Raw genomic sequence first — 27484 nt, forward strand, 5'->3', positions numbered from 1 at the left:
GCATTTTCTTAATGGTTATAATCACAATACAAAAAGTGATACAGATTTCATATAAATAAATTAAGTTTATTGCTGAATTTTCCCATTAACATTATAGAAAATTTTTTTAAAAACACTGAAATTTCACAAATTATTGACAGCCCAATAGTTTTAAACATACTGTATAAAAAAAAGTATAAAAGTGACATTAGAAATATTTTTTGAAGAAAAGTAGATCATCTAACCGCAAAGAAACATGAATCCAGACAATGAATGGCACAAATACAGCACTTACAGGAGTACTCATTCACCACCTAGAAGTCATTGTCTGCATGAAATAGATTCAGTTTGAGAAGTTACACATTCAGTTTGCTTCTGAACTAGCCTATCTTGGTTTTGCCTATCTTTTGTCAGAAAAGAGCTAGGTCATTACTGCTGCTGGGATGAAATACTGTACATGAATTGGAGAACAAGGAGGGAATGGTCCTTCTCCCCTGGTACCAGAACAATAAAACAGTTCGTACAGAAATGGCTTTGGCACTTGAACCTTTAACCTTGTCCCAAACCTTGTTACTTGAATATTGTTATCCTCACGTGATTTTTTTTTTTAAACACCACACCTCTCCATACTTTTTATTTACATTATATGTACAATAATAAAATTCTTTCATTCTAAAACAAAACAGCGTGACCCAAAACAGGCCACATTAAATCTTTGTAGCAATTCACTCAGATAGTTTTCCTCTTAATTCTTATGACACAGTTAACATATTGTTTTTTTGTTTAAGCTATCTTCTGGGATTGACTTAAGGCTCTAGTTTAATGCAGATAGTTTCTTTAGTCTTGGTAGGAATCTCTTTTGAGGCTGAAATCACGTACCACCAGCTCTCTCTTTTGAAGCTGTTTCTCCTTGTTGGATGGATGTAGTGTCTTGTCTGGGTAATCCATAGAGATATATAGAAACACATACAAGAAGAGTGCCCAGGGCAAAGGTGAGTGCTGAAAAGAATGGAAAAAAAAAAAAGGCTTAATATGTATTTGTGTCCTTAAAATTATATAACAATAATCAATTTTAAATTTTGAAATCTTTCAGTTATAGGTCTGTAGCATTGGATCATATGGGAAATAGATCTCAGTGTTGTATTTTTATGATGGCAAGGTTTAGAAAGATAGTCAACTCTAGCTACCCGTCCCTCAGGCCATCCTTCTTCCACCCTCACCCCTGCCTACCCCCAAAAAAGGAACAATCAAGGGACTGACTACATGCTTTTCAAGAACACAGGTATGCCTGTCCCGGACCACTGACAAAGACTGTACTAACTTCTCTATATGCTAATTTAAAGAAAAGCAATGGAATATGGCTTTTCCATGGTACTAAAAACCTGCGGAAGTTTAGAGTTAAAGGTGGTTGAGCAGAATTCCAGATTAAATGACCAATGACTCAAACCAGTGAAGATCTCTGAATAAGAGATGAGGTGGTGATTTATTGAGTACAATTCCATTTTTTGTTAGCTTTTTAAAAAAAATTCCTAATCCTGAAAATCAGGATAAGAAATTACAGCTTGTCTAAAACTTGACAAGTAAGCATTTTATGTATAAAATGTCAGACACTGCTCACCAGGGAGCCTGCTTCTCCCTCTCCCTCTGCCTGCCACTCTGCCTGCTTGTGCTTGCTCTCTGTCCAGTTAAATAAAATCTTCCAAAAAAAAAAAAAAGATTTTATTTATTTGACAGAAACACAGCCAGAGAGGGAACACAAGGGGAGTAGGGGAGGGAGGAGCAGGCTTCCTGCTGAGCAGGGAGCCTGATGCAGGCTTGATCCCAGGACCCTGGGATCATGACCTGAGCCATAAGGTAAAGGCTGAATGACTGAGCCACCTAGCACCCAGAATAAATAAAATCTTTAAAAAAAAAAAAAAAAAAGGAAGACAGCTAAGATGTTCTAGTTAATTTCCTTGACCATCAATAAGGACACTGACTGAAAACATAAGGATTTGTTGAGCTAAGGAAGGATCAGAACTACAATAAAAGTTCACCCAAGTCAGGTAAGAAATACATCTATGAAAGGACCTATGAATACTGATACTAGAATGGTAAGTGGTTGGCCTCCTACAGAATACTTACTATGTGCCACGCACCATTCTAAACACTTCACCTGAAACAACCCTAGCAGATGGGTGATACTGCCAGTCCCATTGTACAGATGAAGAAACTAAGCCACAGGTTAAGTAACTTCCTCAAGGCTGCACAACTAAAAAATGGTATAGGCAGGATGTAAACCATACTATAAGATAGTTTTTTGAGATTACAAGCTTGGCATTCCTCTATTTGCATTTATATCAAGGATGAATTTTAAAATCAAACATAAATATAGGTCAGTATTTATTTTTTTAACATCAATATTTAACAGACTGAGTATAACTGATCAGTAAAGAAAATGATTATTACGGCACCATGGAATGTTAAATCAACATCACTGCCTAAACAATTCAGAAGCCAACTTAATGCTGGGTGCAGGCTACAGGAATATATACTAGAAGGACTAGCGCAGTGAAGGTGCCAGAATGCCAGCTATAGTAATGAAATCTGTATTAATTACATATTAAATGAAACAGATTTTTAATTAAGATTTGGAATTTGCTTCAAACTAATTTATACCCACGTCCAAAAGTTAGGAAGGTACAAACTCAGGGAAATGAAAGAATTTTCTGTTCTTTCTTCATCATGGAGAGCCTTGTTTGGGGAATGATTCCTCACAGTAGTGCAGTTACAGTGAAGTCCTTGGACTCATTTCCCCGCATACCTAACCACACTGGATTCACCCAGAAGTAAGAAGTACTCAAGTTGTCTTGGATCTCAAGCCTGGGAAATGGGGAGCTCCTGACTACGAAAGAACTCCTCCGTAGCCCTCTCACTTTCAGAAGAACCAGCACCCGCCCCAGCATAAGCTCGCGGACCGCTGCAGCTACCTCAGTACTGCTGATCCATGTCCCATACAACTAGAAACTAAAGGAAGAATTTTGGTAAACACTATATGACCAACTGCCATATTTAAGAATAGATGAAGTGAATCAACAAGTGGGAAGCTCTTCTACGTTAAAAACTTCAAATACAAACGAAGACATACTTATCTGCAACCCAAACAGCATCACTGAAGCGATAGTAGAAAGGACAATGGCGGCGGCTGCAGAAAAGCCCTTCATGATGTTGTCTGTGTACTTGACCACAACAGAAGTGTAGAGGCCTCCAACACTTGCAAGAACTTGTATACACAAAGAAATAAAATCTTAACACTCAAATAATGAAACATTCTATGATCGTGAGGCAGTTTTCACGCCCAGAGATGTCATACTAATTTACCTAGGAAAATACTATTTTCCTTGCAAGTAGCCATCTGAGAGAGTTTGTACTAAAATCGAGTAATAGTTCCTACAAAATAACATTGTTTTTCACATGCCCAGAGAGCTATGTGGTCTACTACTAAATTGTACACATTTATTGCTAACACATTAGATACTTTTGATTGTGAAAGCAAAATTGCTTTGGGATAGCTATGCCACAAAAGTCAGTCAATAAAACCAAAATTACATTTTCAAACCGGTGTTCACAGTATCAGAGGAATAATTTCAAAATGCTATAAAGGCTTAAAACACAACTTTTTCTGAAAAGAGGACTACCCAGAACTTTTAATTCCTGGATACTTACAAATGACAAACCAGACATAATATGTGTAACCATAGAAAAATCCTTTTTCTTTTATTTCAGCTCCATCTGACAAGTAGACGCCAACTAATGTCACAACAATCCCTGATAGATACATCTGAATGTTTCTCACCCAAAGGGAAGTATCTGAACTCTTTAATACTTTTTCAAAATATACTCCTGAAAAAAAAGATAGACAAATATTAAAGATAACTACTAAAAATTAATTTAAAATGCCTCTCATTTAGAACAATAACACAGGTATGATAATATAAAGTATATGATTCAGGGACCAAACTTCAAAAGCATATTTATTTTGTTGGTTGTGACGTGGCATATAAAACATTAGCAATGTATATTTTTATAGAGCTATTAAATTTAATAACTAAGGAAACTTTCCAACCCACATTTAACAGGAGACTCAAATTATTAAAAACAGTTTCTGCCTTTATTATAGCAGTAAGATAGATCACAGCAGCTCTCTGTTAATACCAATAATAGACTTGCTCTGGTCAGCTAGAAAACTATACTATTAGAGACAATTTTCTTAATCATATCCCTGTAATATCTACCCAGTAATGAAAACTCTGCACAATAACCTATATAATCACCACTTGGGATTTTTTCAGAGTAACACAACCAAAATGAAATTTAAATAAAACTTGCTGAGGGAAGCCATTTTCCTTTAAAGTATGGTTCCACAAGCCAAGTTCATACACAATGTCAGAAGGACCACAAACTCCCGAAGTAATACATTTCGTGTCTCCATACATTTTCTTGGGGTTGAGGTCCATATGTTTTCCAGATACTCCAAAAGAGGAAATGACTCCTCACCACATATATCCCAAATCACATACCACTGCTCTAAGCTTTATACTTAGGGGGTATATGGGGACATCAAAGATTTTCATTAAAAATACCATGTTAATTACAGACTTAAAAACTGCCAAATAATAATCAACTAAAAATTCCAATGAAAAACAAGATTGTTTTTTGATAAATATGTGTTAAACAAAATCAGAAAATGGAAACAAACATAATGGCTATTCCTATTCCCATGTTTTAATATTCTATCTGGGAAACCCACTTAATTATTACCTGCTCAGTTACTCCAAGCATAAAGGGATATTAAACCACCCACCATTTCCTAAGTTGTGTACTGAAAGGTTGAACTAAATAGAATGCTGGACACAAACATTTATTTATTCAGAGTAGTGCCAAAAGTCTAGTAGCGTATTATTTTTTGGGTAACTCAGTTTTTGTTTCTAATTTGCTGGTTCCTAGAATACAAATTTAGCATGACGCTATCATTAAGTATATTCTTGAACTTGGATTTTTTTCCCTTATCACACATAGAGCAATATTTCACTTCCATATCCCACCTACTTTCCTAGTCAAAAGTAAAAAGAATCCTAATTCTTGAAATAGCACAAATAAAGATTAATAATAAAAACACAGCTATAACTAATACACTCTTTATTAAAAAGAACTTTCAGGGGCACCTGAGTGGCTCAGTCAGTTGAGTGGCAGCCTTCAGCTCAGGTCATGATCCCAGGGTCCTGGAATCGAGCCCTCCATTGTATTGGGCTCCCTGCTCAGTGGAAAGCCTGCTTCTCCCTCTCCCACTTCCCTGCTTGTATTCCCTCTCTCTGTGTCAACTAAATAAAATCTTCTTAAAAAATTAAAAAAAAAAAAACCTTTCAGGCTTTCCTCTGTTGGAACTATTTCTAAAACACATACTGCACTTTGATGTTAGTGACTTTGGTTCTCGTCCCTCCCTTTTTGGCTGTTACTTGTATGTGTTAATCTTTCTGAGGTGTTCTCCACCCCACCCCATCCCCTTTTCTCCCTACTCCATAATTCCTAATCTGTTAAAGCAGAGGAAGAACCTGAGGTTAACAGGGAAAATCAGATACTGAGCTGGCAACATAGACCCTTTAAGGAATCTTGCCTGAAGAAAGTGCCACTTCCAGGAAAATGGAAAGAGGTACTTAAGCTTTCTCACTGCTAACTTCCTCCATTTTCAGAGGTCTCTGCTCATTTACTTTTGGGTTCTTAGCTGGACCGAGGACGGTAAGCATGATGTATATTCTTAGGTAACTAAGTATGAATACGGACTGAGGTCTGAACTGAAACACTGCCATTCCACATATTTCCTGAAAGTAAGTAACAACTGGCACAAAACTCTGTAAGTAGGAGAATAAGCCTATGGGAATAAAGTTGTTACGATGAAATAAGATAAACTAGATCCCTATTTAGAGTTTAATGTTTTTAAAAAATTTTAACAGACTAAAACAATACATTTATGATTTACCTGCAAATCCTGAGCACAGTACAGCAATAGCTACAGCACCAAACCCTAATAAGGGATTCTGTTCCACCTGCAATAATAATGTTTTGAAAGTTATTAGTGACTAACAAATAGAATTCATCTAAGAGAGTAAACAGATGCTACAAAAATCCAAAAATCTGTGTTATGTTTCTCTGGAAAGGATATGTCACATCAGACACAGTATCCTATAGAATAAAACAGAAACAAACAAAAGGCCATCCCAGAGATTAACCAAAGCACTTAAGATACAACATGTGTCCCCCAAACTGTAGCCATGGTGAATACTTACCAGAACACGTGTGCCTGTTTCCTATCAGCAAGAGGTAAGCTAGCACAGCATTTTGCATAGTCAGTCTACCTCTTAATTTTAACTTCTGCCACCACCCTAACTCAGGGCCCTGATAGCATCAACCATGGAAATGATAACAGTTTACCTCATTTATTCCCTAACACATTATATCTGTAACAGGATGACATAATGACTTTTAAGTTTTCCTACTTTACTGAATTTTTATCAAATGCTAACACCCTACTTGCTATGTACTAGATATACCTCTTATATACTAAATGAATAAAAAGGAAGATGATAGGGACGCCTGAGCGGCTCAGTGGTTTAAAACCTCTGCCTTCGGCTCAGATTATGATCCCAGGGTCCTGGGATCAAGCCCCACATTGGGCTCTCTGCTCAGCAGGGAGCCTGCTTCCCCTTCTCTCTCTACCTACCTCTCTGCCTACTTGTGATTTCTGTCAAACAAATAAATAAAAAATCTTTAAAAAAAAAAAAAAAAAAAAAAAGGAAAATGATAGGGACATCTGGGTGACCCAGTTGGTTAAGTGTCTGCCTTTGGCTTGGGTCGTGATCCCAGGGTCCTAGGCTGGAGTTCCCCCATCAGCAGGGAGCTTGCTTCTCCTTCTGCCTGTAGCTCCCTCTACTTGTGTTCTCTCTCTCTCAAAAGAAAAAAAGGAAAGAAAAAAATGAAGAGACACAGTTCTGGTTCTTAAGTAGTTCATGGATAGGAGAAATTGACAAGTGAATATAATCCTAATTCTGTGCTAAAAGATACATGTGTATGTGCCCTAACTTATTTCAAGTTTATTTCCTCTTTCTTCCCTAAACTAATCTTCGGGCTTTCATCAGTCTTTCCTCAGAAATAAATACTGTCTCAATAGTAACACTGAAACTAAAGAGTTGAGATACATGACTATACTATGACAAGAACATACCTTATTCAGAATAAAGGAGAGTATCGCTTTATGTTAAATGAGAGAGAAAGCTTGGTAATAAGTGACTGCAGCTGTTACTGCTACTGTAGATTACCAGCAAAATGCTAGAACAGATGACTTAACTTAAAAAGTTTAATGGGGACGCCTGGGACCCAGTCAGTTAAGTGTCTGACTCTTGATTTCGGCTTAGATCATGATCTTAGTGTGGTGAGATAGAACCCCGTGTGGAACCTGCTTAAGATTCTCTCTCTCCCACTGCACACATGCGCTCTCTCTAAAAAAAAGTTTAATGGCCACCACTGGAACACAATATGGCTTCCCTAAACTGAGACATACCAAATTTTCTTATGAAGGGATTCCTGGTTAGTGTAAGTGAGGAGGGGATTCCATAAAGACAGTGTTTTGCAAGAAATCTGACAGGTTTACATAGTATTTTTGTGAACAAGACAAATGTAGTGAGAGTAGCCATACAAGTCTATTTAGAGTTGAGTGAATTCTCATACAGCAAAGTGCTAACAGAATAAAATCAAGCTAGACCAACAACTAATACCAGCCTACCAGGTATATGAATGAGCTCCCTTAGAAATATCCACCAGGCACACTCGGGTCTTAGTTGACTGCACCTCTAGCCAGTATCTTGATTACAACCTTTAAGAGACCTCAAGCCAGAACAGCCTCAACTAATGCACCCTCAAATTCCTGGGAGGTCCTTTAAAAACTATGAGAGGGAAGATTTATTAAGCAAGAGGGAAAAAAAGTCCAGCTAAAGAGAGATCTAAAAGTATAGCCACAGAACTCTTATCCTGTCCTAAATTTTCAGGGAAGACCTAGACACATTTCTCAAATCTGTAGAACACATAACATGCAAAAAACCTAATAATGGATAATAAAGTCTGGAAAGACCTCAAAGACCTGAACAATGAACCAAAACTAACAAGATATTCTTAATAAGTTAATAGTATCCTGCATTTTGATTTAGAAGCCCACTGCACATAACACATTAGCGATAAAATATATGTGTGTGAAACAACTTTGTGTATAGTCAGTTACAGAATGGCTATCCTCTCCGCAAAACCCACAGGCTAATTTAACAAGTCTCTAGTATTCAGAACAAAGGAGGGACTTCACAAGTTATACCTCACACTGTTCAGTCAACATCTAGAGACAGTGGGAAGTTTTAAGACTACCGAGGAACAAAAACAAATGAATGCACCTAGAAGAGAAATACAAGGTAAGTACTGAGGCAAGCCAAAGATCAAGAAATCTTTAGAAACTCTATTACAGAAAGAAACGGGCAACTGGGTGGCTCAGTCGGTTGAGTGTCGGACTCCTTGCTCAGTGAGGAGTTGTCTTCTCCCTCTGCCTCTCCTCATGCTCTCTCTCTCTCAAATAAATAAAATCTTAAGCAAAAAAACAAAGCTGCCTCAATGGGGAGGAAAAAAAGACTTGGATTACAACCTTTAATGTGGTGGTATGACAATGTCCTCAAAAATTCAAATGATCATCATATACAGCTAAAAGGGATTTGAGTTATTCTGAAAAGAATAAAAAACAATAAGGCAGTTACAAGAAACTACACTTCACTTAAAATATGAAAGAATTTTCTATAGTGGCCCAAAAGTAGGAAAGCTGCCCTATACTCTGCTTTAGCTTACTGAGCTTTTCACATGTGTTAGCTGTATACATAGACCTAACATCTTTTCTAACGGTGTGAAGTGTTAACGTTCATATTAAACTTCTGATTGCCTTACTTCCCAATAAATTATTTCTCTGAGGGCCTAAAACAATTAAATGTGCAGTGAATATTTGGTCACTATCTTGAAATACCACCAAGAATATATGCATGTTTATAAATATCATGTCAAAATAATAAATATTCATCTAAATCTCATTTTCTAGGGTGGGAGGGGGACCTCCACCTAGTTTTAGGCTTTAGACTTCCTCAAGCTTTCTGTTCCTCCCCAGTCTCCTTATATGTACAGGAGAACTGTGGTCTTTTATTTGCTAAAAGTTAAAGAGTATTTGGCTGTAGAGGGTAACTCCAAAAAGGTCATTCACTGGAGTTCCACTTCCTAATTTTCTCTGGGAAAATAATCTATAAAGTATGTTACACTTTAAAAAGAGATCAGGTATGTAACTTAACATTTAACTCAAACTAAAAATTAGGAAGGCACTTTTGGCCTTATTTTAGTTACTGATTATCAGTAAAAACTCTACTACCCCATAATCCCTACCACTGACAGTGGGAGTATGTACAAAAAGATTAAAAAAACAAACAAAAACTTGAGGGAAGAGATGAAAATTAGATGGAGAAAACCTTGCTCAGCATTCTTTACAAGATGTCTAAAAGAGGCCTGTGAGTTCTGAACATACAAACTATGGAAACTGGCACAAGTCTAGTCACAGGTTACCTGTTCAGTGTGTAACTTTGGACAAGTTACTTTACCTCTCTGGACTTCAATTTTGTCCCCATAAAACAAAGGGGGTTGGTTATATTAAGGTACCTTCCATCTCTCAACATATTTTATGCATATTCCCCTCCAGAAGACTAAAGGGGGCAGAGAAGACCAATGAGTCATATTATCTTTCATTATCATAAGGGAGTAAAAACAAGAAAAGCCTATCTGTAGGGCAAAGGTTATTTTCAGTCAAAGAAATGTAATTGTGCTACATTCATCAATGTGACTGTCTAAAGTGTTACAAGACTTATTAAAGAAGTCTTCTGGTTTAGTTCTGGGGAGCATTTTGTTTCTTACCACAACTTTTGTAGCCTGGGCTGGTTCCCACTGTACAAGTATGACTCCACCACACAGCATAAAAACTGAAATCCACTGTAATTTGCTGAGTGTCCGGTTTAACATTAAAACAGTACATAAAGCAGTGCAGGGAATCTTCAACTGATAGGTCACCTAGAAACAAAACAATGAATTGATGAATGCGTAACAGTCTCTGACACAAATACTTGATATTAACAGAATTATGGAGAAAAATATAAAGTGATAAAGCATTAATAAAAATCTTTTAACCATAAAATTTTTTAAGATTCTACACTTTTCGTTGTCCTTTACCTCCACTTACCTGGTATACTGCTGCATCCAGATTGCTAAGAGCTAGGAAAGCCATATTGTTCTGAACAGCATACACTAATGATGGCACACTTAACTTCATCAGTTCCTTGGGGCTCCCCAAGACATTTTCTCTTAAAGATGCCTTGAATCTACCAGGACTACCAGTTTCTCTTTGAAAACAAAAGGGTGAGAAAGAAAATTAAAGAGCATCTACTTTTTTTTAAGATTTTATTCTTTTTTTTTTTAATTTTTAAATTTTTTTAATTTTTAATTTTTTTAATTTTTTAATTTATTTATTTGAGAGAGACACAGTGAGAGAGAACATGAGCGAGGAGGTCAGAGAGAGAAGCAGACTCCCTGTGGAGCTGGGAGCCCGATGCGGAACTCGATCCCGGGACTCTGGGATCATGACCTGAGCCGAAGGCAGTCGTCCAACCAACTGAGCCACCCAGGCGTCCCTAATTTTTTAATTTTCTAAAGATTTTATTTATTTATTGGACAGAGAGAGAGATCACAAGTAGGCAGAGAGGCAGGCAGAGAGAGAGGAGGAAGCAGGCTCCCTGCTGAGCAGAGAGCCCGATGTGGGGCTTGATCCCAGCACCCTGGGATCATGACCTGAGCCGAAGGCAGAGGCTTAACCCACTGAGCCACCCAGGCGCCCCTAAGATTTTATTCTTAAATAATCTTTACACCCAATATGGGGCTCAAATTCACAATCCTGAGATCAAGAGTCACCTGCTCTACCAACTGAGCCAACCAGGTGCCCCAACAGTGTCCTTTTGATAAGATTCCTTCACACACAGAATAGCTGTAATATGTTAAGGTCCACTGATGTAATTTAGCAAATTTATTTTGTTTTTATAATTTTCAACTAATGTTAGATTCAAAGAAACATGCCAACAACTGCATAAAAGGAAAACAATTACAAGTTTGATTTGGGAATATGACAATTAGGTTTACCATCATCAACCTCTGGTCAAAGCTCCAGGAGTTTTTTGTTGTTGTTGTTGTTGTTGTTGTTTTAACGATTTTATTTTATTTGACAGACAGAGATCAAGTAGAGAGGCAGGCAGAGAGAGGAAGAGAAGCAAGGCTCCCCGCTGAGCAGAGAGCCCAATGTGGGGCTCCATCCCAGGACCCTGAGATCATGACCTGAGCCGAAGGCAGAGGCTTTAACCCACTGAGCCACCCAGGCGCCCCAAAGCTCCAGGAGTTTTTAAGCATATTAAATAAGACAAGAATCCAGAATTGCTGATATTACCTGTAAAAATTTAAACCCATTCATCTGTTGATGGACATCTAGGTTCTTTCCATAGTTTGGCTATTGTAGACATTGCTGCTATAAACATTTGGGTGCACGTGCCCCTTCAAATCACTATGTTTGTATCTTTAGGGTAAATTCCCAGTAGTGCAATTGCTGGGTCATAGGGTAGTTCTATTTTCAACATTTTGAGATGAATGGATAAAGAAGATGTGGTATATATACACAATGGAATACTATGCAGCCATCAAAAGAAATGAAATCTTGCCATTTGCGACGACGTGGATGGAACTAGAGGATATCGTGCTTAGCGAAATAAGTCAATCAGAGAAAGACAACTATCATATGATCTCCCTGATATGAGGAAGTGGAGATGCAACATGGGGGGCTAAGGGGGTAGGAGAAGAATAAATGAAACGAGATGGGATTGGGAGGGAGACAAACCATAAGTGACTCTTAATCTCACAAAACAAACTTGAGGGTTGCTGGGGGGAGGGGGGCTTGGGAGAGGGGGGTGGGGTTATGGACACTGGGGAGGGTATGTGCTACGGTGAGTGCTGTGAAGTGTGTAAACCTGGCGACTCATAGACCTGTACCCCTGGGGATAAAAAATACATGTTTATTAAAAAAAAATTAAAAAAAAATTAAACCCTCCCACTTTAACTGCCATTATATCAAGTTCACCCTTGTTATTTTAATTAGGTTGCATATCTATTTTTAAAGGTTTTTAAAAATTATAATAGATCTAAATTACAAACAAGAAAAAGTGTTTTGTACTTAGGGAAGTCACTTGAAATAGGAGCTAAGGAATTCAGGTCAATATTCTTTGTAAATTAGATCAGTGCTATGAAACAGACAATAAATAGAAGCATATTCCCATAAAACTGAAGTAACTATAAATTTGCAGGAAATAATTTACTAATAACAACAAAAGTAAACTATATTTAATATACAGAAAGTTTGCTACTTGATGCAGAGTGATTATACGTGCTCTTAACTATTCTCAGGAGGAGCAAGCTAATGTGGTTATTTCCCCTCTTGAAAATTTCCTGGGGAAAAAAAAAAAAGTTTTGTAATAAGCATCAGCAGCAAAAAAGGGTCTTTAACAAAAGGGTCCTAACTGTAGTTCACAACATCCTTAAGAGACAGGACCATGATATTTCTGTGAGGAGAAAGATCTGTTTCAACTCAAAGCTAATAACAGTCACAGTGAACCTCTACTATGTTAACAGAATCAACAGTTATTAACTGAATTTTGTCATATTTAAATATTGCAAGAATAATTACACATATTCTGAAGGAGAGCAGAGAGTCCACAATGTCAAACTCATTACCCATGCCTAGCCACTGTAGTACACCCCCCAAGAAAATGCTTAAGTATGACAGGAAATTTGGCCGAGGTCATGAAAACAAAAGACCTCCCTCTTCGTTACAGGTCTTCCTCTGTTGCCAAATTCAACACGCTCTGCACCACAGTGGTGCATCTATATGAAAAGGAACGCACACCACCTTGGGGGAGACTACAAACTCTCCCCAGAACAAGGAGAAAATCCCAAAAAGAGCACTACTGAGAAAAATAACAATAACACATCTTCCAGAAACACTAGTAGTCATTTACTGTTCTACTATTAAACAAAAATAATCAATTCTAAATATACTACAGCCTTGAATATACTATAAAAAGGAACACACAAAAACCAAAGGCGATTTTCCCTTCCATTTTCCTGCTCTGATGTTTGCTTAGAAATCAAATCTTTTACTAAGTACCTTTTGTTAAAAGCAAATGTATTGTGATGCCTGGGTTGCTCAGTCAAGTGACTGCCTTCATCTCAGGGTCCTGGAATCAAGCCCCACATCACGCTCCCTGCTCAGCGGGGAACCTGCTACTTCCTCTCCCTCTGCAGCTCCCCTTGCTTGTGCTCTCTCATTCTCTCTCAAATGAATAAATAAAATCTTTTAAAAAACCCCACAAAACTAAATATATTAAATTCAATTCTATAAATGACATTGCTAGATAAGAAAAAGAGCAGGTATAATCAAAAAGCACATACAAAATTTCTTTAGATACAGTCTCCCATTAAATTTCATATTTGAACAATTTGTTTTGATTTTTATCACTGTTATAGAATCTATGTGCAACCTTTTGTTACCCAAAGAAATTCTGCGGCTGCCTCCCCCACCGCCGCCCCCACCCTAACATTTCCTAACAACCACTGAAAGCAATTCTTTCTGACCTATGTTTGGTCAAAAAGCAGGCCTCATTCTTCCAGCTCCTGACGTGACAAGAACTACTAGTAGGTATAATCAATTCTTTGGCTAGTTACCAAGGCACTGTGCAAAATGGAACACAGACGTTACTCATGAGCTTAAAGTTAAATCTTATTTATAAATTTCTTATCATCTGTAAAGTTAAATATGATTAACTCACATAAAGGACTTTGAGGCCTAGATATAAACACCAATAATGAGGCTATTTGAGGACAAAATACCCATCATAACAAGGTACATGACTTTTTTTTCCTTCCTATAACCTTAAACCCATTACAACATGGGTACAAAGAGGCAGTCAAAAATGTAAAACCCAGTGTTACAGACTGTATTAGAAGAACAGTATTTCTGGTCTTCTGGAAGAGTGACTGCAAACAGTAGAAAAGTTTGAAAGGAAACAAACAAAAGGAAGTCTAAAAGGTTAAGTAAATATTTGGATCTAACATTACATGTAGTAATAAGTTATGAAAAAATATAAACCAAATTTTAGCAATAAAAAGAAAATGTAAACCCAGCAGGAGAAACAGAATAGGATTGGATAATCTATAATGTAGTAAGTATTTGATGGCTATATTATTCTAGGTAATAATAAAAAATAATTAAAATAATAATTTTTCTGGAGTAAAATATTTTCTCCAGTCTTACATAATGCATTTGCTTTATTACTATCCACACCCAAACTATAGTACATTTACACATCCTGCTAGGTTTACTCAGTCTTTATAGACTGGTGAATAGCAAACAATAAAAAGTTGACTTTGTTCTAAGACAATGTAAAAGCTTTGCACTTCCTTTTCTTCATCCCACAAGTGACAAATTTAAATAAAAACTACCAGTTTTAATAGCTATGATAGCATTTAGTAATGCATACAGCTAACTGGTAATTTTCCTGTGAACTGCTATAGTAACTGGTTTGAAAAGCCAAAATATTTTAAATGTTATACTGTTTTATGTTTCAATCAGATTATAACTTAGAAACTGGTAATTTATAACTCAAAGAATTTTTAAAATCAACTTAATCACATATAGAACTTTTGCAACATCAAACTGCAAATCTGTCCCCAACCCCCCAAAACAGGATTTAGTAATTTCCTCTTCAATTTAAAAGTGATCTGATGTAATCATACGGATGCACAACAGTATATGTAGAAAGACGCAAACAACCTTGGGGCACGTGGGTGGCCCAGTCATCAAGTAGCTGCCGTTGGGTCCTGGGATGAACCCCTAGCCCTGCATGGGGTTCCCTGCTCAGCAGGAAGACTGCTCGTGTTCCCTCTCTTGCTCAAATAAATGTCCCTGTCAAATAAATAGAATCTTTAAAAAGATAAATTAATATGAACTGCAAAAATCCAAAATGCCCATCAGCAGAGCTTAGTACATACAATACATCCATATAATAGAACACCATGCTGCTCTTGCAAAGAATGAGACATTTCTATGAACTGACATGGAACAATCTCTAAGAAAAAATATTTAAGCAGGGGGGAAAAAGTTAAGTGGAGCACAGCGTATATCAGGTATACATGCAAAGTGCATGTAATTAAAATTCACCAATTAGACCATGTAAACTTTAAATCTTACTGATTTAAACTTTAAATCTTACTGAAGCAGCCATTCATTAATTCCTCCCTGCACTCCTTTTCTTTTGGTTCTAGCTCACTGCAATAAGTATAATTTCATATTCCAAAAATTACTGTAAATTAAAGTAAAATCAACAAGGATGGGAAAACCTAAAATTAATTATAAATAAAACCTGTCAGTTTTTTAAATGAGTAACAAAATTACACAAAAAAGAGAAGTAACCCAAGTATTTTAAGAAAGTCTTTTTTACTATGTGCTCTAAAACTAAAGGCAAAAAGAACTACATACAAATACTGAACTTTAGTTTTTTTTACAGCTGTATGTTAGAAACTGAATTTATGTATGTACTTGAAGACTGAGCAAATAAATATCTTAAGGATAACGGAAGCTAGACTTGTCACCATTAAGGAAGTACACAAATATGGAAAGGAAAGTTTAAAATAAACTATGGTATTAGATCAGAATTATAGGTATCAAAAAATCTATAACTCATGTTATACCCCCAGACATATGCATATACATACAAAAGTACAGAAATAGGTGTATATGGACACACATATGTATATTTCCTTCCTCTACTGAAGGGGCCAAGAAGCAACGATACCCCAGAAGCAACGGGCACACCTAGTGTCTAGATTATGTGATTTAGTGATTCTAAATATCACTCTCCAAAAAAAGAAAAAAAAGGAACAAGGCTTCTTTGAGAAATGTATGATTTCAGGATTGGGGCAGGTAAAGTAGAAGATAAGCCTTAAATATCTTCCTATGCTAAATAAACTGCTCAAAGATTGATGAAAATATGAAAAAAAAAAAACAGGAAGCAGTTTAAGAAGATCCCACTGCCCTGAGATAATTTTAGCATCAAAATAAATAATGATAATGTATTCCAGCCCATACAATGAATCCATGAATCTATGTTCTGTGTGTGTGAAAGAAACAGAAAGAAAGGGAAAGTTTCTTAGAGCAGAAGGTCAACTAATAAAAGTACAAGGAGTGACAGAATTAAGAAATTACCATTTGGCAACATCAATGGGTAATAATCTAAGTGAAACTGATAGGAAAAATGGTATTGACTTACCTATGAAGTATCTCTCCACAAGATATTCATTAATTACAAAGAGAAAATTGACAACTTTATGTGGAGAAAGCTAGAAGGCACTTTAATCAAATCAAAATTAAATTACCAGTGATGGGCAAATAGATTGCATGCCTGATGATACAATGCACTGAGGACACATCATTTCTGTGATCTTTCTGACCACAAAAACAAAAAATACAACTAAATCTAATCATAAAAAGCTTTCAATAAACATAAACTGAGGGATATACAGACTATGCTCTTCAACAATGTCAAAGACATGAAAAATAGAAAGATGGAAGAACTGCCCCAATTAAAGGAAGCTAGAGATATCATAACTAAATGTAATTCTTTCACTACTAAAGGACATTAGGGCAATTGGCAAAATTGCCTTGGGTCTGTCAATTAAATAACAGTATTGTATAAATACTGATGTCCCAATTTGGGTATCTTATGATTACGTAACAGAATGTCATTGTTTTCAGGAAATACGCGCTAAAATTTAGGGACAAAGGGGCATCTTATTTAAAACTCCCTCTCAAGTGGGTTAAAGCCTCTGCCTTCGGCTCAGGTCATGATCCCAGGGTCCTGGGACTGAGCCCCACATCGGGCTCTCTGCTCAGCAAGGAACCTGCTTCCTCCTCTCTCTCTGCCTGCCTCTCTGCCTACTTGTGATCTCTGTCTGCCAAATAAATAAATAAAATCTTTAAAAAAAAAAATACTCCCTCTCAAATAGTTTGGGGAAAAATGCACAAATATATACAGAGAAAGAATATAAAATATGCATGGGCAAAATGTTGGCATTCAGAAATAAAAAATAAGAGAAAAAGCAAAAAATAAAATTGAAAATTACTGAAATGTCTAACAATGCTACCATATTCTTATCTTTGACATAGCTAATCAAAAACTACTCAATTATTTCACTGTTCTGGAAGACTCATAATTTGAAAATTAGAGATCAGGGAACATCTTCTAATCCTATCACTGCTAATCACTTTCTAGGTATCTTTGGCAAATAAATCTTTCCTCAGCCTAAGATTTCTCATCACAGAAGATGAAATTATACCTACAACTAAAAGAGAGGTACAAGGCTGAAAATGAAAACTGGCTGTATTTACCTGCATGTTTCCCTCTGAGGGGAGACAGGAAAGAATGCTTCCGTAACACCATCGCTCTGGCAGCCTGCCACTCTCAACAGAACAACCCTGAATGTCTGAATGCAGCAAATTTAGTTGCTGCAATCCTAAAAGATGTTTGGCCTTTTACATAACACATTTTGACAGTGATTAACAGATTGTATTCTAGAGTGTAGTTTCTTGCTTTCTAAAGAAAAGAAGTTAGATATCAGCTCACTGTGTTTTCAATAACTCAATTTTCACAACAGTGCCAAAAAGAAGCACTATTCTTGGTTTTTCTTGGGCATTTTAGCTTACAACATTATATATTATAGCAGTAAATATTTTCCACATTTAATGCCCAGTTTTCTTGGAGACCACACCAAACTATGCATTTCTCTGCCTCCTGTTCTCTTACCACAATCTGAAAGATGTGTTTTTACTATTTTCCTGAAGAAATATAAATTTAACCCATAGTTGTTGCAGCCCCAATACACACTGCACTCCTCACCAAAGCAAATCTATGTTTCCTTTAAAAAGTTAAATATCCTAAACATATCACACAGAAAGTTTCAAGTGAATTTCACTTAGAATTTGTTTTTTACTATATATAAATTGGGCAAAGAAAAGATTTGAGATTAAAATTAAGCTGTTGTCTTCCAGTGTTTCAGCAAGTCAGCCATACCCTCCAGACTATAAAAGTTTTTATCAAATAATACCCATGCTTCAGAGGATGCAACCTCAAATACTACTACCCCAGGAAAGAGGAAAAGGAAGAGAAAGAACCAGAGAGAATGGGGTCTCTGCCATGTGACCTGCATTGCCAACAAGACTTCTATCCCAATAGGATTCCCTAGCTATACAAACTCCCTACCACCTCAAATCCTGAGAAACTGCCCATTCATTTAAAACATGAGTCTGGAACCTTGCTGATCCATTTGGTCAGGTCAAATTTATTAGACAGAGATTATATTAATTAGTCCCTTATCAATCTCAAAGTTCTGACAAAGAGATGAGTGACTAGACTTTAGATCTCCAAAGCTCACCAGGAACCATCTCTGGAGCAACTGCCTCTGCTTAAATTGTTAGGACCTAAATATTCTAATTTACCTAATTTGGGCACTTGGTTGAAATTAAGCTTTTAGTCTGCTTCACTTAACGCATAAAACTGTAGGACACTGCCTCAAACCAGACTCGTTATTTTTAAAATAAGCTGACTTCCGTTCGTCTAAACATACTGCACCCAGTACTGTGTTCCTCTTTATGTAGGTTCTGTGGTTTCTGGTTGTTTGGTCCAAGAAATAGGAATCCTTAAGGTATACGGAGTTAAAGGGCATTGAAAATGAGAATACTTTTATGAGATTACTCTCTTCTGACAATCTCTTCTAATCCCATGAGATTAAATACTTAATGTGATAAAGACATCCATATTTATTTCTCCAGCCCAGACCTCTCTTCTGTGTTCCAGACTCATCCATGCAAGCTCCTATTCTCCATAGCCTACTTGGATGTCTCAGAGGCACTAAAAACTTTATATTTTATCTACCCCAAATTAAAGTATTGATATCCCCTTCCCTAAAATCTGCTTTTCTTCCTGCCTCAGAAAAAAGTAACTCTATTTACCCAGTTTTTTCGTATGAAGAAACCTGGATAGGATTCTTATCTCCTCCCTTCCTCGCCTACTGTACTTGATCTTCATTATGCGTGAGCTCTGTATGTGTGAATCTGCCTATTTGCTAAAGTGTATTTGCAACCCCAAAATCAATATTCTCGCCGCTCTTACAATCACAGGCAGACAAGTACAGAGAGGCCAAAAATGCGAGTTGCCTAATACCCACATTCCCAGCTAAGGTAAAAAAAAAAAAAAAAAAGACAACGTTCTGCCTTTTTGTTTCGGCCTTTATACTGTAAGCAAATGTAGTCTATTTAGTGCCACGTTTTCCACACTTTGGGGCTTTCTGGTGGTAATTCTGTTTAAAATGGCCCCCAAACATACTATCCAAATCCAAGACAGCTATAATGTGCCTTAAGGAGAAAACAGATGTTAGATAAGATTTCTTTAGGCATGACTTACAGTGCTATTGGCTCTGAGCTCAAAGCTAATAGATTAACATATATTAAATAAGGTGTCTTTAAACAGGAGCACACATAAAATAAGGTTATATACTGACTGGCTGATGAAAATGTTGTGACGTGAGGCTCCCAGGAACCTAACTAACACTGTTTTCCCCTAGGAGCACTAGATCAATATTCACTACTTCAGTGTCTATGATGACTTCATAGAACACAACTACTATGAAAAATACAGATCGACTGTGTATCCAAACCCACCACCAAGTCCTACAGATTCTCCTTCCAGAACACAACTCAGATCCATTAGCTTCTCTTCATTCTGGGTTGTCATAGTAGGCCATTATGTCTAGCCTCTAATAAGCTTCCTTACTTCCAACTCTTGGCACTCTTCTAATCCATTCTCTCAAAGAACAATGTGACTCTTAAAGCTAAATGGATTGCCATGGTTAGTCCCTGAATTAAACCATTCTATTACTTCCAAATGCATCTAAATCCAAAATTCTTCACAGACCATGCATGGAATTCCTCCTGACACCTTGCAGACCTCACCTGCTTCATCTTAGCACCACTCCCTTCTCACAACACTGCAGACATACTGATTTGCTGCTGTTGCTACTTAAGAGTCAAGAATTTTTCTGCCTTGGGGACTTGAAATACACTGTTTTTTGTGCCCTCTCTATTCTCTTTTCCTACACAACTTCTACTCAATCTTCAGGTCTAGGTTTAAATGTAACTTTCTCAGAGAGAAAGCCTTCCAACCCAAATGGAAACCCTCTATTATACTTATTTACAGTATCCTCTATTTATCCTTAACACCACAAATTTATTACTTACTTGCTTAATATCTGGTTTTTTACTAGACTATAAGCTCCATGGGGACAGAACGATGCCTCTGTAGTTTGCAACTATACTTCTTACATCTGAAACAGTGTTGAGCATATAACTAGGGCTTGATAAATGACTGAATGAATAAATGAATGCACCTGACTGTCTCATTACATCTTTTAATAACACACTGAAACAGACATAAGCATGACCATGTTTAAAATGTTTGAAGGGAAACATATTGTTTGGATATGGCAGTGATCTGTTTCTCTGTAAGTGAACCTTAATTATGAGCAAGACACTAAGAATTTCGAGAAATTTCCTGAGTCTCTGTCCCTATCTCTACATAGTATAAAAAGATATGTACTTTAACAATTAGCCATGACTAAATTTATTATTGAGCAAAGAGCATTACTGTAGAGACCATACTAAATAAACAAACAGCTGAAGATTGGTCTATGAGGTAAAGCTCTGCATAGTTCAGATAAAACTGAAGTTCAGAAATAATATTTATGTCAACTCTCTAAAATTATTACACTTTATCATAGGGATAAAGACTGGGAAGAAGGGAAGAAGGCTGTACTTCCTTTAATAATTTTTTTTAATTTTCCATTTAAATAGTAGTTCCAGGCTTTTTTTTCCCTTTTCCTGCCCTCCAAAATTTTCAAATCAGAATTTGGTAACATGTCTACTTTTTACATTAACTTTATTTTCACAATATGGGAGAAATTTTACTTTATCACCAGGATCTAATTTTTTCTTTTTCTTCTCTGAAGAGAAGATTTTTAAGATATAAACTTTTAGTTACTTCTAATATAATTCTTTCACATTCTCCCACAATGTCCTGAAATTGTTATCCTCTCTGAAGTGATAAAGTATTGCTTCTAATTTGAAAACAAAATCTAATCTCTTACCACAAATATTTTCTGATATTTTAAGTTTCTCCATCACAGAAAATAAAGCAGGAATATCCAACCTGTACTTTTGACAAACTATATAACATCCTATTTGCCTCTGAACCACTTTTTTAAGTTACCAGTTTTAGTAAGTGTACAAAGAAATGACAGAATGAAGAGTATCTAGAAAATCTTTTACTTCTTTGCAAACCTCACATGATTAAATAAAAAAGACAAATATAAAGTTACTGGGTCTTTCATTTGCTGCAACTCTTAACTGTTCAATTCATTTTTAGCAGCCCAGAGTCTGGCCATGTATTTTATTCGTCTTCTCCATATTCCAAACTGTTTCCAACCGGGAACAGTTATTAACAGCTTATTAATATAAGCCAGTTGTCCCTTCAAGGTCTAGAACCAACTTTGAACATTTTCTCTGGATATCTTTCCCAGATAGCTGGGCTTTAGTTTCATTATCCAGGTCTCACCACATACTGCTTAAGAAGCACCAGCAGGGTCCTTTCATTTTGTAAAGATCAATCTGTGACTTCCTACATTGAAATCATTCTCCTTTCTCTTTCGCTTTTTTACCATTCTAAGAAATGGGCATTCTGACTATTCTAAGTAAATTCTTTATTCCAAAAAATAAAATATTTTCTTGTTATGAATAGCAGGTATTTAGTTTCTCCCAATGTGTTTTGAATAAGCACATGAAAATTTACTAACATACTCTCCATAAAAATTATATTCACTTTAAAACCCAGCAATTTCAGGGTGCCTGGGTAGCTCAGTGGGTTAAAGCCTCTTGCCTTCAGCTCAGGTCATGATCCCAGGGTCCTGGGATCAAGCCCCACACGGGGCTCTCTGCTCAGCAGGGAGCCTGCTTCCCTTCCTCTCTCTCTGCCTGCCTCTCTGCCTGCTTGTGATCTCTGTCTGTCAAATAAATAAATAAAATCTTTAAAAAATAAAATAAAATAAAATCCAATAATTTCAAATGCATTTAGTTTCATGCTTTGTAAATTTTTCCAGTGCTTTTTCCACTTAGAAACTCCGTATGCTCTAAATGATTCTTCTTGACCCCCAAATTCTTGTTAGCCATAGAATGTCAAATGCCAACTACTAAAACTATGCATGTCATAATTCTTTACTTTTCTTGGTTGTCCCTGGTCTTGTGTACTATGCAGATACAGGTTCATAAAAGAGGCTCTCTTGTAAGCCTTTACATTAGGTGGGTGACAGCCGCAGCAACTAATTATTGATGAGGAAGATCTGATCAAGTACAGTATTTGGTTTTCCACACTGTTGTTATTTCAGCACCATCATTTGACTTGCCTGGTGAATTCTTAGAAATTTCTGTGATTTTTATGTAACTTCCAAAAAAGTTTCCACAAAGTAAACTACAACTGACCATACCCATAATACTGAATAACTGAAGAGTAAGAAACACTACACACCAAGCTTTCCAAGGCTGGAAAAGCATCAAAGTAAAACAAAGCCAATACAGGTGGATTGACAGAACACAGCTCAATGGCTGAGTTACACCAAAGGCCTCACTGTTTTGTTTTGTTGTGGGTTTTTTGCACATTGGTTTTTAAAAACTCCTGACAGTTACAAAACAACTGAATCATGATTTGACCCTACAGTTTAAAATGGCTGATGTCATGCCTAACAGTCCTATTTCATTCTTGGGTCACAATTTTTTTCTCCCCAGGGAGTTTGGGGGATTAAAAAGAAGAGATGGGTTCCCTTATCCCTCTTCTTCCAATATCTGTATATTTGTCTTAAAAGAAGCCAAGCCTTAGGATTTTATTAAACTCCTAGGTTGTTATGTAGAAGTTGTTGTAGAGTTTTAAACAGAGATTTTTTGCCTCTGGAACGCTGCCTTTTAAAGGTACAATAAGACCTCCCATTTACCTGGCATTATCCAGAATGAAGAAAGCCTAATTTCCATAAAAAGGAATCTTGTTAAGAAACTGTGAAAGGTCTGAGATTTCACCCTACTTGCAACCTAACAAGTTAAGCTGCCACAGTATCTCAGCCCAAAGAATTAATTTTTTAAAGATTTTATTTAGTTGAGGGTTTATTTTATTGAGAGAGCATGTGTGCCCTAGAGACACAGAGAGCACGCATGCACACCAGCAGAGGAGAGGGACAGTCTGAGAGGGAGAAGCAGACTCCCTGCTGTGAGCTGGTCACCTGAGCAGAAGGCAGACACTAAACTGACTGAACCACCCAGGTGCCCCAAAACTCAAAATATATTAAAGCTTGCCACCATGTGGCCTCAAGTTAATTTTCTCTTCCTTTCTCCCTCCACAAACCACTTTTAGAGTATTTTTTCACATGATTTATGTCATCATGTGTGTATTTCCTGGCTTACTTTCTCTCTTCTAAGCCTAAGCTCCAAGCAAGGAGAAACCATATCTCTTTCATTCAGACTCGTATATTCAACACCTTTTATAAAACCATAACACAGAAATCAATAAGTGTTTGTTAAATGAAATTTAAAAGTGCTTATATGAAATTTCTTTCTGTCTAAAAGCTTACACACACACTATTCCTCACTGGTACCCTGCTCTCACGAACTCACATCTTGAAACCTATATGAATCCTCACTTGCCATATGACCCAAAAGGGTCTGCATCTCATAAATCTTTCCCCAATGCTATTTCCTACGAAATTTTACTTAGTTCTCACAACCCTTTATTATTTTCTGCAATTAAAAAATAAAGAAACTAAAGCTTAGAGAGGTTAAGAGATGTGTGCAAACTCATAATCCCAGTGCATCTAGGTTTAAAATTAAGTCTGTGTCATTCCAAAACCCCTATTCCTGAACCTCTCTTACACTGCATCCTTAGCTAAAATGAGTCTCATACGATGTTACGCATTCAAAGCCCAGTGCTGCCACATACTAAGAAAAGTGAGCAATAACGATAATGAGTGAGTACTAATATTGAGGAACCTCAGATGCTGTACAGGTAAAACAGGTAAATACAGATTAAATTACATGATATATATGAAAAGCACTTAGCACCATGCCTAGTATTTACAATGCAAAACATGCAAGAAACATAAACTATTTTTATCATATATGCCTCTAAAACAGAAGTCAGTCATTCTTTTCTGTGAGGGTCTGATGGTAAATAGTTTAGGCTTTGTGAGCCACACAGTCTCTGCTGCAACAAAAGGAGGCAGAAAACAGGGTTTGGCGCAAAGGTCATAATTTGTCAGCCCCTGGTTTAGAGCAGAGTTCTGCAACCTTAGCACTACTAACACGTGAGGCTGGTTGATTCTCTGTTGCAGAGGGCCGTTCTGTGCATTGTAGAAAGTTCGGCAGCATCCTCGGCCTCCACCCAGCAGATGCCAGTAGCATCACCCAAGTGGAAACAACCAAAAAAGATCTCCGGTGGAGCAAAACTGCCCAAGTTGAGAAACACAGCTCTAGAACAATTAAATGTAGCCTGAATTTTCTAATAAAGGAATACGTTAACTAAGTGGAAAATTAACAATTTAACATACTAAAAAATATTTATACTCACTTAGCTAAAATGCCCACACTTAGCAGTAACTTTATAACTTCTGTGATACACACGGCTGTGGTTGAAAAGTAGAGTTCTCTGTCTGATGTCCTTGTGTATCTTAAAGCTATGGTATAAGCTGCGGCCACCAGGGTCATCACTGCCAAGCAGTATAACTTGAATAATAAACTGACATTTTCTGGAAAATATGTGCAACAAAGATATTATTTAGTAAACAGCATTATGTATACAGAAGTTAATCTGATGTTATACCTCAAAATGCTTCCCAATTTCAAGCACAAAATACTTTCTAAAACCCATGGCATTTAAAAATTTATTTCAAAACAATACTTTCCAAATACATGAACATAAACACGCATACACAAAACACAGCTGACTTTAAATATCAACCAGGTAAGCAAAGATTTTGTTCCTGAGAATGCCACAACTGCAAGATTATGTAGCATACTGACACTAGTTCGGGATACAATAAATTACATATATTTCTTTCATATAAAAGAGAAGATATATTTCAATATATCTTTATAATATAATGTTGGCATGATACATTTATAGTGGGCATATAAGACTTTTGGCTAAGGCACAACAAATATTTATTGACATTAAGCCTAAACCTGTAAATTACTGCAATTTACAGTATTTATTTCAGATGAATTCTGTTATTTTGAAGTTCTGTCCATCATTAATCTTGCTGTCCCCATCCTATGTTATTTATCAAAACAGTTCTATTTTTTCCTCTTATTTCCTGTGTTGCTGCAAAAAGACTCTTAAGGTTGGACTTACTTGAAATGGGAGAATGCCTACAATGCCCCTGGGCAGGGCTTTATAATAAACGTGGGTTCCCCAACCAGGAAAATAACTTGGCACCCATGCAGAAAAACATCCTTTAAGTATTTGTTTAACATTTATTCAGAGCTGAAGCCAAACGTTCTGTGCCAGAGGGTGGGGAAGGAATCCGGGTGTCACCCAACCTGTCCTAGCTACAGCTCTGAGGTCCAGAAATTCAGGACCCCACTCAGCAAAACAAAGTGCTTCGGGGTTAATCAGAAGCAATCTCAAGAAAAGGCAATTAGTCATCAGATATGCTTACTCTAATGTGTCATCCCTGGGGGGAAAGCGGTGGATCTCGCCCTCCACCCAAAATATCAATGTGTTCCTTCTAACCACATACAACATTCTCCAGGGAAGAACTTCAATGCCCCAGTGATGTTTTCTGTGGCTGTTACAGGGACCAGCCGCTGCCTGGGCTCCGCGCCCGGAGCATGCCCTCAAGCCTCTGAGCATCCGTAGGGCAGAAGGCGCAGAAGAGACCGCAGCCGCGACGACCCCGGCCGGGACAGAGCCCAGTCCTGCCAGTCGCGGGGTGATGCGGCTCCAGCCCCGGACCTGCGCTCCGGCCCCTCTCCCGGTCCGCCGCAGCCCGGGCCTCGGAATTTGGTTCCCACCCACTGCAAGCTCGTCGGGGCAGGCGCGGTCTCGGGCAGCCAAACGGCCCCGAGCGGAGTCCGGCTGGGGCAAGACAGCCGCGGCAGGAGGCTGACTGCCCCGCGCCGCCCTAACAGGCGGCCGCGCCGGCTCACGCCACAGAGCGGCTTCAAACAAACTCCTCCTGCCCGACGCCTCCGCCTGGCCCCGGAGCCCCGCGGGCGCGGACAGGTGGTGACGCTCGTGCGCCACCGCCCCTCGCAGGCTCCCCCGTCCCGGCGGCCCCCAACCTCACCTCTCGGGGCAGCCATGGTTCCCCGACAGCCCCGCGCGGAACTGACGCACGCCCCCTCCGCGCGCCGTCCTCGGGACACCCGAGACCGCCTCCTTGTGGTCATAGAGACGAAAATCATTCGGCCTAGAGCGCCTCGTCGGCCGACTGTCAGCCGACTTCCTGCCCAGCCTGGCACCAAGATTAGGCTCAGCAATCCGAGCTACCCCCGAAAATGGGAAGACCCGGATGGAGGAGAGGCCTTTACGGCCTAGTCTGTGCGGACAGGTGCATAAAACTCAAGTCGAAGGTGTCATTCTGTAAACTACATCTCCCGGCCGGCTAAGGAAGCCGAGTCAAGGGAGCAGAGCGTTGCCTTCTGGGAATTGTAGTCCTCACCAAGGAGCTTTGGCCGCAAATAGGACTTGGATTAAGTTAGTGATTTACGCCTGTCCAGGCTGTTTAGAAACCCTCAGAACCCGTAAAGTAATAGAAACTACTGTCGGCAACTTTTGTAACTTCCACCTTGCTCTTGTATTGTTACCTCTTACTTAAACTTAACATGATTTATGTAATCTTTCAGAAGTCTTGCGACTGTGTCCTTATTGTCAGCATTGTCATTGATTATATTTACTTGGCCATTCTAACTACATGATCTTCTCACAACAAAAGGGCTTCAAAAATGTCAGACGTGGCAACAGGCAATTACTTCAACAGCTATAATCTTCACTTTCACTGTAGATATTAGCATAAGCGATGCTAGAAATAATTCATTGGCAAAATGAAAGGCTTTCCGCATATCACGTGGATTGGTTAAAAATACTATAAAGGTACATCAGCCCTTATAGGAACA

At 37.8% G+C, this 27484-nt stretch overlaps 1 protein-coding gene across 1 annotated transcript; it reads right to left on the minus strand.

Annotated features, from left to right (window-relative positions):
• Positions 1 to 45: 45 nt before the first annotated feature.
• Positions 46 to 26764, minus strand: SLC35A1 (solute carrier family 35 member A1). Its single transcript, XM_032339091.1, has 8 exons — positions 26656 to 26764; positions 24936 to 25113; positions 10316 to 10475; positions 9994 to 10146; positions 5996 to 6062; positions 3685 to 3861; positions 3107 to 3241; positions 46 to 978 (listed from the first exon to the last, which is right to left on the minus strand). The coding sequence occupies exons 1-8, from the start codon at positions 26756 to 26758 to the stop codon at positions 851 to 853; spliced, it is 1101 nt and encodes a 366-aa protein (XP_032194982.1). The 5' UTR covers positions 26759 to 26764; the 3' UTR covers positions 46 to 850.
• Between the last annotated feature and the right edge of the window lie 720 nt (positions 26765 to 27484).

This window comes from Mustela erminea, chromosome 4, assembly GCF_009829155.1.
Source record: "Mustela erminea isolate mMusErm1 chromosome 4, mMusErm1.Pri, whole genome shotgun sequence".
NCBI classification, from domain to species: domain Eukaryota; kingdom Metazoa; phylum Chordata; class Mammalia; order Carnivora; family Mustelidae; genus Mustela; species Mustela erminea.